The following is an 11,531-nucleotide window of genomic DNA, read 5'->3' on the forward strand; positions in this document are numbered from 1 at the left end:
AAAAAAAAAAAAAAAAAAAAAAAAAAAAAAAAAAAAAACAATGATGGAAGGGCAGTCAAGTCTGATAACAACAATCTGATGAGGAGCCCAGCCCCATCTCCCTACCTAGGTGGGCTGCAGAGTTTCTACCTGGGTACAGAACATACAATTCTATGGCAATATCAGTCTCCAATTAAAAGAGAAATTTGAAGTTTTAACTTCTTAAAATGATTGGAAAGGGGATGAACAAAAACAAACAAAACAAAAAAAAAACCTACTTGTACTTTCCCTCTCAAGAGCTCCTGGATACCAAGGATGTACACAGCAGCAAAGTTCTCTCATTCACTCCTACCTGATGCACTAGTGCAAAAAGTTGGGATTTTTGTGACTGTCCCTCTACCAGCCTCTAGTTTTTGGGTAGTTCCCCCCCATTACTAACTCCAATGAAAAAGCTCATGCTTTTCATACCTTTAATGTACGATTCTTTACAATTTCATTGTTGTGCAAACTTTTCTGAAGAATCAAACTGAAACGGTCCCATAATGAATTTCACTCTGCTGATGCTAACAGAAAAGCTATATGTAGCAACACAGTAACTGGAATTGATTTCAAATTCAGGAAGATAAAGCAATCTCTACTGACACTGATGGGCTAACACCCTCCAATATACTCATTAAAGGAAGCTTTTCAGTTGTTACTGGTAAATGAATTTCAAGACAGGTTATTTCATGGATCAGCATTTCAAACCTGGTACAAATCTCGTCAGTTAATAAGATATTTAAATAAAATTATTCTAGCATTGGTTTCCTGTACCTGTAAATACAACTCTGAACAGGTGAACTTCAGTTTCAGAGTAACTTTAAAGTATTTAGCTAAAACACAACTAATCAGTTTCTCTGGTTTCTGATAAGAGTGCACTAAAAATGCACTGCATTATGAATACAGGATCATGGTAAAATAGAAGGGCTTCCATATGTCATTTAGCCAGTGCTTTATTTTATTTGTTTACAGCAGAAAAGTACTATTTTAACAAATAAACAATGAACACCAAATGCAGTTTGTAAATGAACTAGTTCTAAGCTAACAGCATTCTTTAGTGCTTTAGGACAACCTGCAAAATTACATACTTTTCTACTTCAATTCTATTGAAAAAAGCTAAGCCTATAAAGATTAACTAAGCAAAGATGCATCAAGTTATAACATCGGACATCCTGAAGTACTTAGCTACAGTAAAATTTTGCAACTTATCATTTCATTTATCCTATTGATTGTGGTTCCCATTTCAAGACGCATAAAAGCAAGCAAAGAAAGTTCTTGTTTCAGTTACTCACAGGAAAAGAGCAAAAATCAATGCAGCATTCTCACTTATGCAGCCTCATTTAGAACTTGCCAATATTCTGAAGTTTTAACTACACCTTATATGAATAAAATATAATTCAAAGCTTCAACATGGATGTCAACTAACTGTCCTGCAATACAATTATTTAATATTACTATGGCTATTGTGGCATGGAGATGCTATTGCACAGGGTTTGTCAACTAGGGGTACGCACACCCCCGAGGGTACTTAGGAAAGCTCTAAGGGGTACATACGAGCAGGCACAGACAGACCGCTGCAACCCACCACCCCACACTGCCTCCTCCCAGAAGCAGGGCCAGGGCAGGTGCGTCCCTCTGCCAGCCACACAGGCATGATCCAGCTGGTCAGACACATGGGGGAAGAGGGAGGAGCCTGCACATGGCAGTAGCTGCTGCCATCCACCACCCGGCATCTGGCTGCCAGGGGTACACTTATTAAAAAAGGTTGAAAACCCCTGCTACAGTACTTCCCATACATATTACAATAAACATGCAGCAAAAATGGACTTTAAAAATCTTGAATCTTGCTCCCTCAGTACACAGTAAATAAATAAAGTCCTTGTTAAATTCCTTTAGTTAAATTTTCTTAAGACAGCAAGAGTTTATTTATAGTTGCTGTTCTGCCAATCACCATGACCATACCGATACTACTATGAAGGGACAGATAATGCACATGCTCACTAAAGCTGCTTCATATACTTTGCTATTAAGCAGAAAAGGTATTCTAAGGTTCTGCAGAAGTGAACAGGCAGAACAGTAGGCTAAAGTTGGTGCAAACTGAGGTTCTTGGACACAATTTTGTGTCCTCACTCAGAAATAGACCTCTTCAGACAGGAAAAAGCTATACTGGAATTTGCAACCAGAACAAACATGTATACATTTTAGGTTAAAACTGCACCATTTTTTCTATACTTCTCAAACATTTCACAGATCACTTCTCCCATAAGTGGACGTCTTGGTAAAACCCAAACATTTTTAAGAAATGTCCAACTCTTGCATAATTCATAGCACATTTTCCAAAGTTGGTATTAATTTTACAAATTTCTTCAATTAAATGGGAAACAACACTTCTGAAGTTTAAATCCTCCAAAAAAGAACACCTAACTTGCTTTTACCAGACATAAAAAGTTAAAAAGCAGCAAAATCTACCTTACAAATCACAATCATGTGATTTGAATACTAAAGTTAGGTTTTGTTTTTTTTAAGTAGGAAAGTTTCTCTCTTGGAAGACTCTCTCTCATTAACCTCTATACACACTTGTTTTAGGTTTTGTTTAAAGAAAAACAGCTTGAAATAATCTCACTACAACGAGAACATATTTCTGTTTTTTCCTAGTGGAAGATCCTTTATCAAGAACCAGAATTACTCTGCTACAGCTTGAGCACTAATGCTCAAATGTTGCAATTCTCTCTCGGAAGGACACTATAAAAGAAAATTACAGGATAATCCTGCTTGCTGAAAAATAAAACACAGTTGGCTCTTTAACACGCATCTGTTTATTTAAGTATAAGGTGTAGATAGAGCAAGTTTGTAAACAACTGATTTCTATTACTAGCTCAGTATAAGTTTCAAAGCGTCAGCCTATTGAGCAATGACATGCAGAATCAAAAACTTTTCCCCTCAGAAATGCTCTTATTTTAATAGAAGCGTAGGAAAAAGCCAGGAACATGTCTACAGCAATATACTACGCTGGAATTTTTCTCCAGCAGTGTCTTGCAATATTCATCTAAAAAGGTTGAGTTAAAGAAATAGAAAGAACAAAAAACAAAAACAAAAAAAATGTACTGGGCATGTTAGCTTACTCTATGCAATAGTGAAACTACAGCATACGGAAGGAACCAAAGCATAGCCCTTAAAGGTCAACATCACGCTGTAATGAAGTCTGATAACAGTACCCTAAGCCAAGAATAAAGCTAAGACAGACAGATAAGATCCTTTTTCCTGGCTTTCCACAGTTTTGACAGGGGTAACTAAAAAAATTATTCATCATTAAAGTTCAAAAATGTAAATGATTAAAGTGGACAGAACACAAGAGAGCATGTATAAGAATACATATCATATACAGGATATATGTAACCTATAGAGCATATACAAGAAATAAAAAAAAGGCAAGCGCCCAGGTAGAAATTGGAACTATGACATTTTTATTTCTTGAAAACAGTTGAGAATGCTCTGAAACAGTTTTCCATCTGGAGCCACAAAGTCACTTTAGTTCAGGGGCTTACAGGCAGAACAGAAGATTAGTAGACAAAAAAGCATAATCTGTAATTTATTCCTGAAGTTACAGGTCTAGCGGTGAAGAGCTACTTGGAAACCAACTACCTGTCTTTGATTCTCACAACACCTACAAAAACAAGTTCAAGGCTAAAGTTTCAGGCAGCAGCTCACAGATCTAAGCTTCTCTACTTTGCAAACACAAGAATGGAACTTATCCTAAGAAAGTACAAATTTCTACGGAATTAAAAAAAGAACCTGTCAATTACTTGTCTTTTTCGAAGTGTAAACACACACACACACACACACACACACACACACACACACACACACACACGTATTACCTAAATAATACATTAAACTGACATTCTAAAGAACATCTAAGTTTACTGAATTTAAAGAAAAGTCTGTGAGAAATTTCAGCACATAAAATGATTGTATTTAGATATGACATTATAAAAAGAAAATCTGAAAAAGTACAGCCCTAAAAGAAATACAGCCTACTCAAGCCCTTGCTTTTTTTAAATCAAAACTTTGTAACTGCTGTTCAAAAGACAAAAGCTAACCTGAAAATTAATAAGCATAAAAAAGGCATAACAATGTTATGAATTTTATCCTTTATTTTATAATAATACTTTTCTGTTTTTTCTCCTATTAAAGACCACCAGAGAAGGGAAAAATGAATAATAATGGAGATCTCCAGTATAACTGACAACAGGAGGCACCATCAAATGTACAAAATAAGGTAAAAGAAATTTCCTCTATGCAAAATCATCAGTATTAACTGTAACAAGAATCTGTTACATCTCCTTCCTCCTGTCCCCCAAGCTAAGGGTGTCCCTTAGTACTGGAAAATAAATCTGATAAGGAAATGAATGTTTCCCTTCAACATCTGAAAAGCAAAGAAACAAGTTTCTCCATTTACTGGTCCAGAATAAATGACTCTGTAAATTCACACCCTGTATACAATTGTATTCACTGAAAAAACTCTGTGAAACTATCTTCCAAAATATTTGGGGAAACAGGTATCTTTAGAGCTGCTGGAGTTAGAAATTACTGCTTTTTACCATTTGGATGCTGAGAAAAACAACAACTTTCAAAGACTAAACAGACCACCAATACTCTAATTTGTGATTATACTCTTTGTTCTCCATCCCTAATTTCTGAATATCATGAGGAAACTTCTTCTGGTGGTGGTGGGAAAGGGGTGGGGGTGGATTTCAGTATTAATTGCCCTTAATATTTTAAACATACTGACCACTGTCTACGGTTTTCTGTGGCTTTCTAAATGCATTCAATTTCTCCTCAGAGTAGCTGATCTCCCAGAAGCAGCCACACATGTACAGATATTTGGGATTTTTCTCCCAGAGTAAAATGACCGCTCCAGGAGAAAAATAATCTGGGAATAAAACAGGTTCCAAACATTCCCAAGAGAGCAAATGTCTGTACATCTGGTCTCTCGGTAAGTTTTTCCACCAGGAGAACAAGCTAGGGAGTTTTCCCAAATTACTGGGATGCATGTATACAGCCTGTGTTCTCAGCCCTCTATTTGATTGGTTACTGTCAGGTTTCTATTCTTCCACCTGCACCTTGGCTTCATCTCCCCTGCACTTCACAAAGCCACCTATTACTGTCTACCACTTACTCAAATCCTCTGTCCCTTTTTCTGTGCTAGCAGATAACCACTCCAACTCCAACTTCACCAAAGGTCCGTTTCCTCTCCTTGTCCCATGAAGAGACAAGTATAATACCTTTTTATTTCATGCTGTTTCAACAGACAACCAGGGCCTCTCTTCCAGTGAAGATGCTGGACTCCTGTTGGGATGGATAGAAACAAGGAAAACCAGCACTGTGTGATAACAATGGTTTACTACAGCTCCATAATACCCACTAGAAACTCCTGGCAAAAAATATTCCGGTCCATCACTGATGAGTCATGAGATGTTGGGCCTTAGAATTCTTCCATACGTACAATGGACTCAATTTAATAGGGTTTTAGTTGGGATAGATTTGATTTTTTTTTTTTCAAATGAAATATCATTTTGCACTTTTGATCAGCAGTGTCCTTTGCCTTCAAATTATTAGCTTCAAAAGTCACTACACTATTTTCATTCCAGTTCAGTTAAATTGGCTGAGGATGAACTGTATGCACAGCACATGGTTTAGTGAAAAGGTTCACACTATATACACTAATAGTTCTTTTTATTCCCTTTATGCACCTTTTTAGGTCATGACAGAAAACTGATTTTTCACAGATCTTCCTAAAACCTGGCATACAAAAATGCTTGAAATTATTCTGTATCAATTAATGTGTTTTAAACTAGGCTTTGAGTATACGGCCTAAACTCAACTCCTCTCCACCATCCAGAATTCTGCTTCCCCTGTATTTCTTATTACTGTTGAAAATACCACCAACCTCTGCCACTCAGAACAACAAGGAAGCGATTTCTTACAATTTCTTTCTTCACCTACAGGTTGCATTAAAATCTTGCAACACCTTTCCCCATTATTTAAAAACAAATATTTTCTTTCCATCTCCACAGCTAAAATTCTCATTTAGCTTCATTACTTCCTCCTGTTTGGCTTCTTAATACCTATACCACCTTCTCCAGTCCTGGTGGAAAAGAAAAACCAGTACCAGGATCTTCATCTTTGCCTCTCAGCTCAACCACTCCTAGACATCCTTACTTTGAATTCCTCCAGTGATTCCCTCAAAGTCAAAATTGTTTCTTTTCCTCACCTACCAGGCCTCTCATGTTTTTCTCTTCACTAGCAACAATGCTAGCTGCAGCTACTCACTGTTCACCCCCTATTTCACAAAGTTTTCTTGCAGTGATCTGTAATCCCTTTAACTTCTCTTTATAAATATTCTACATCTCACTGCATAATACTAGTCAACAAATAATAGTTACATTTAAAGACAGCATGGTAGGTTTTGAAAGACTTAGGTAACAAACAGTGCTTCAAGGCTCAGAGGGGGACATTATTTTTGTGTATGGAGCTATGAATAAAATCTGGTAATTTCTCTCTTTTAACTCTGAATCCTTGTTTTTATTTTGCAACACCCCAAACATCCAAACTTTTAACTACTGTTTGTACATTCACCCATATGACTTCCACTACCAACAGGAATGACCTAAATCTTTTTATGCTGTATGACTGAAGCCCGCTATTTTGTGTAGACATTTCAGAGATTAGAAGAGAAAAACTGTCAAAAGTTTATTCCATGGTGGTCAAAGAAATTGAACGTTCAATCTAATATAAACATATACTTGCTTTATACATATAGCTTAACCACACCATCCATTTGTATCATTATACTTATTTCAATTAACTACTATAGTTAAAAAAGTGCTGCAACCTTCTACTGTGAATGCAGCTATAGCAGGACAAATATTGAATTAGGATAGGCTATTACTTTATTGTTATTAAAGTCACCTTTGTACTGGTATACCTACATCCACAGTTGAAAATTACACGCTTTTTAACTATAGTGAGATTGTATACCAAAAGTATTGCAGCAACACAAACAGACTGCGAGTGAACAAGTTCTAAATGAAGTTTGGTGAATATTTCTTTACCATAAAATACTGGACCAAATGAATGAGTAAATCCCAAACATCAGGACCTACATCACTTAGGATCAGGTCAGTATATACTTTAAATTAATTTTAAGACTGCACGTTTCCACAGAAAGACCAATGGAGATATTTTCCATTATTTCTTTTTTAAATTCAAAAAATGTATTTGCATGTCATTATCCCCCAAAGTAGTTCCAATCAAGCCCAAAATAAGAAAAATACATAAACACATAAGAACTAGTACTATAATTTCTTTTTCCCATTATCTCATATAATAGCCTTCAGAGTTTTTTAAAGCACTTATTTAATAATCTTCTTCAAAAGATGTTTTTTGATTTGAAAGGAACTATGCATTTAAGCAAATGTGTTCTGGGTAAAATTTAACTCAGGAATAGGAAGTATATGGAAAGTACAAAAGTAACTTTACATTTGTACTAGCAGAATTAATGGCACAGTAGAACTATACATGTGTTCTTTCCCACCCACAAGGTGCTTATCTCCTAATATATTTTCACGTGTAGTTAACTTTACTACTGTAAGTAGTCCCACTGAATATATATTTATATTCATATAAATAAAACATTAGGGCAACCAGACCCACGCTAGACTCAATCTGCTGTGTTTACCAAGTATCACAAGCATAACCATACCGATAATACCAGCATTTCATGTGTCTTGACATTAACACCAATATGTATTAATTGACATATTTACTGAACAAGAGAATGCAATAATCTATAATGGTGGCAAAAAGTAAGAATGTATGCAGCTAAAATCTGTACATGATCACAAAGCACAAGTTTATTTTGATGTTATACTGCATAGAGCGGCTCCGCTATGGTTTACTACGCTTATGATATAATAAGTTTAAGCAATTTTAGTCATGCTTATTGACTGAAAAGTTTTCTGAACTAAATCAAAACTCAAACTAAAAACATAAATCACCTTGCTTATTTTTGTTGTGTCATTTTACAAAATTGCCATATTTTGGAATGCTCATGTTTGCTGACCTAACCACTTAGAATAACTTGCCACACCATGTTATATATTGAAAATATACTGAACTAAATCCTCCACTCCATAAATGGCTTAGGGGATAAGGAACAAAATGAGTAGCAATCTTCTATCCCCTTCAGATTCCAGCATTTCCATTTTATCTCCTCCTTCAGCTGCTTCACATTTGTATGCTTAGGGCCTGTATCACTAACCATTCAGTACAGGTGGACTAAGCAAGAACTTCACTTTCCTTCTTTAGTATGAGAGTGTCAACAGTCAGAAATACTGTTGCTTCCCCATGGGCCTTCATCTCTCATGCATTTTCACAGGTACTTAACTGTTGGTAGTCCCACTGGAATAGAAACTATTTGTGGTAGAGAAGTTAAACAAAGTATAAGAGCTTGCAGGGTCAGGACCTAAGGGAGCAAATAAGTAAAACCAGGAATTAAACCCAGTTTCTTGAATAGCATCCTACAGAATGGCACACACCTGAATTTGGAATTTTCTAAATGTAATCTCACATTTAGAAAAACAATAAAGGATCAATATTTAAGTTGATCGTATGATCAAGGGACAGCAGGGTAGGTCCTATGAGGAAAGGTTGCGGGACCTGAACCTGTTCAGCCTTCAAAAGAGAAGGCGGGGGGGGTATCATGTGGCCTGTTATAAACTGGTTGGGGGGGGGGAAGTCAGCAGGCGCCAGGGGAGTCCCTGTTCCCCCAAGCGCCACAAGGAGCAACCAGGAACAATGGTCAGAAGCTGGCGGAGAGAAGGTTTAAGTTGGACATCAGGAGGCGCTACTTCACGGTCAGGGCAGCTAGGGTCTGGAACCAGCTTCCAAGTGAGGTGGTGCAGGCTCCCACCCTGAGGGTTTTTAAGAGGAGGTTGGATGACCACCTTACTGGGGTCGTTGACCCCAGTGCTCTTCCTGCCGTGGCAGGGGGTCGGACTGGATGATCTGCTCAGGTCCCTTCTGACCCTAGAAACTATAAGTTATCCTGCAAAAATTTTCTTACAAATTAGCAGTTTCTTATGCATGCATATCAATACCTTAAACAGTTTCATTTGTAGATTCAACCAAAGAAAATAAATATGGAACATACATGTACTCATATACTATAAGTATGCTTGCAGTGGAGACCAGGAGTTCCCTTCAAGATAACTTAAAAGATACCTGGCATTTCACCTTAATGTTAACTAACTATTGTAACAAGCATTCACAACCAAAAGTAATAAAATGAGTATCCTTACATCACTTGTTTGTCAACTTTACCTATAGCAGGGATGACATGTTGTTTTAAAGATCTCTTTGGCTCCTCCTCCTGAAGACTTTTCAGGGTAACTCAATAAAGAATGAAAAGCAGCACTGAAAACCCAAGAACTGGCTTAGGTTTAACTGGTGTCTGAGGTAAACTCTCCCCCTAGCCCCCACAAAAGTAAACAGTAAAATGTTTACAATTTTGCTTATTAGAAAAGTAAAGCAAGATACTGGAGGTAGAAAAAATGGAAGGCAAGAGATTGAATAGAAGTCTATTAAAATATTTAGAGAATTAAAGCCAGAAAATTTTATGAGTTCCCCCCAAAGCAGGAATCAAATCAGGAATACCTTTGTATACTATCCCCTACTCACTAGTCTTCCTTACAGCAACTAAAAGTTCTGAAGCTTCTCTGCATTTTAAATTATCTATTTTGTTCAGCCTGTTAAGTGCTTAACTGAACAATTAATTGAATTAATCATCATAATAAGCAGGCAGACTAGTGTTACTTAACAAGCCACAGAACAATCATAGTTTTCAACCTTTGAAGCAACAAGTACAAATCTCTATGATGAAGAAACCTAAAATGGAATGTTATCACTTGCTAATATTACAAGTGACTTTAGAAATTAATTTGAATCACAGAAATTAATTTGAATCACCAACCTAAAATTGCATATATTTATTCTCCTGTGGCCTTCTCGAAAGGTACTACTTGTTGGAGGCACAAAATACTTCACAATTATGTTCAGTGAAACTAATCGCTGGGGGATCAATCAGTTGACCACCATATCTAGACATGTCATTCAAGATGAAGTTCTGTTTGCCCAGTAGTAGCTGTTGTTACCTAGTTTACATCAGATTAATGCTGCTTAAATAAGTCAATTAAAAGCAACTCACCACCATCCCTCTCTCTAACTCTGTGAGCATGCACACTTTTTGCTTTACTGTGCCCTGTGTTGTCACCATATTTGTTTTCAGGGCTATCAGATCGCCGCAACATTTTGTTTGGTGGTGAAGGATCTGTGGTGTCTCGCATCTTGTCATGACGGTGATCACCACCACTGGGGTGACTCTTTGATGAATATTTAAGAGTCTGCAAGAGATGAGAATGCGCTTTAAAACTGGGTTTCATTTTTATAGTAGTTACTACCACTTCCCACGAAAACATGCATTTTAAATACAGAACACTTTTAATTTCAATCTAGTACGACTCAAGATTATAAATGTGATTAGAGCTCCTGCTGAAAACCAATTTCAGCAGGACACCCAGTCTTTGGCTTTCTAGTTGCAACAGTTACTCGTAATAAGTTATGAGAGCCGGATTTAGGTCTTATGATATCAAAATGGGCAGAGGTGTCACATGTGAACATTATTTTTAATATCCTCTAAAAGCAAAGTAGCCATTCCTCAAACTTCTTCATTTTGTGACCCAGATACATTTAGCAAACACCCAGCTTCTTTCTTTGCCTACTTCAGTATCAAGTAATGCAATATATACTATTTATCATATGTAACTTCTGCACAAACCAGTGCACACATGCACTGCAAGCTTGATTTGAAAGCTTTTACCCTAATCCACACTTTGCGCTTCCCCAATGAACTTTTAAGGGTAAGAATCTCCTGAAGCTGTAAAACCAACTTAACAGGGGGAAGCACAGTGGAGGGACAGACAGTGCTTTAGCTGGCCAGCACCCACTTGGAAATATTGACCTGCTGGAAGTGCCCCTGTCCAGCCCCTCTTCCACCTACTTGCTTTAGCAAGGCACTTAACTGCCTGGGGAGTGTTTGTGTGCATGGGGACTGCCCCTTCCAGCTGCCTTCAACTGTCAGATTTCTTTTCCCAGCTAATCAAATGCCCAGAGCCATAAGCACCCAGCACCCTTGGAGGAGCCCCACAGTACAGGCGCCATGGGGCTGCCTCCCTACCCACAGGAAGGGGAGAAGGGAGGGGTGCTCCTCCCCGGGTATGAAGTGAAGTGCCCCAGCTTTCAAGTTGCTCCGTTGCTGGCAGGGAAGCCACTTTCCCATTTGTTTCGACTCCAAGAGACCCCAGCGGCTCTCCTGCCCGGCCCCGCCCCGCCCGGCTCCCAGGCCCAAGGCCGCCCGGGCCCTGCTAGGCCGCGCCCGCCCTTGCCCCTCACCA

General features: G+C 37.8%; 1 protein-coding gene across 3 annotated transcripts in view; it reads right to left on the minus strand.

Moving 5' to 3' along the window:
• The window catches only part of WAC (WW domain containing adaptor with coiled-coil), a 122,678-nt gene that overhangs the window by 99,286 nt on the left and 11,861 nt on the right, over positions 1-11,531 (minus strand). For 2 of the 3 annotated variants that reach the window (XM_019508231.1, XM_019508230.1), the window contains exons 2-3: positions 10,286-10,481; positions 9,403-9,471 (exon numbers count right to left, since the gene is read on the minus strand). In XM_019508231.1, coding sequence (XP_019363776.1) covers positions 9,403-9,471; positions 10,286-10,424 — 208 coding nt within the window. In that variant the 5' untranslated portion in view covers positions 10,425-10,481. The remainder of the gene's footprint in view (positions 1-9,402; positions 9,472-10,285; positions 10,482-11,531) is intronic. The other variant, XM_019508232.1, reaches the window with a different exon arrangement.

This window comes from Gavialis gangeticus, unplaced genomic scaffold, assembly GCF_001723915.1.
Source record: "Gavialis gangeticus isolate Ggan-Ray unplaced genomic scaffold, GavGan_comp1, whole genome shotgun sequence".
Classification (NCBI taxonomy): domain Eukaryota; kingdom Metazoa; phylum Chordata; order Crocodylia; family Gavialidae; genus Gavialis; species Gavialis gangeticus.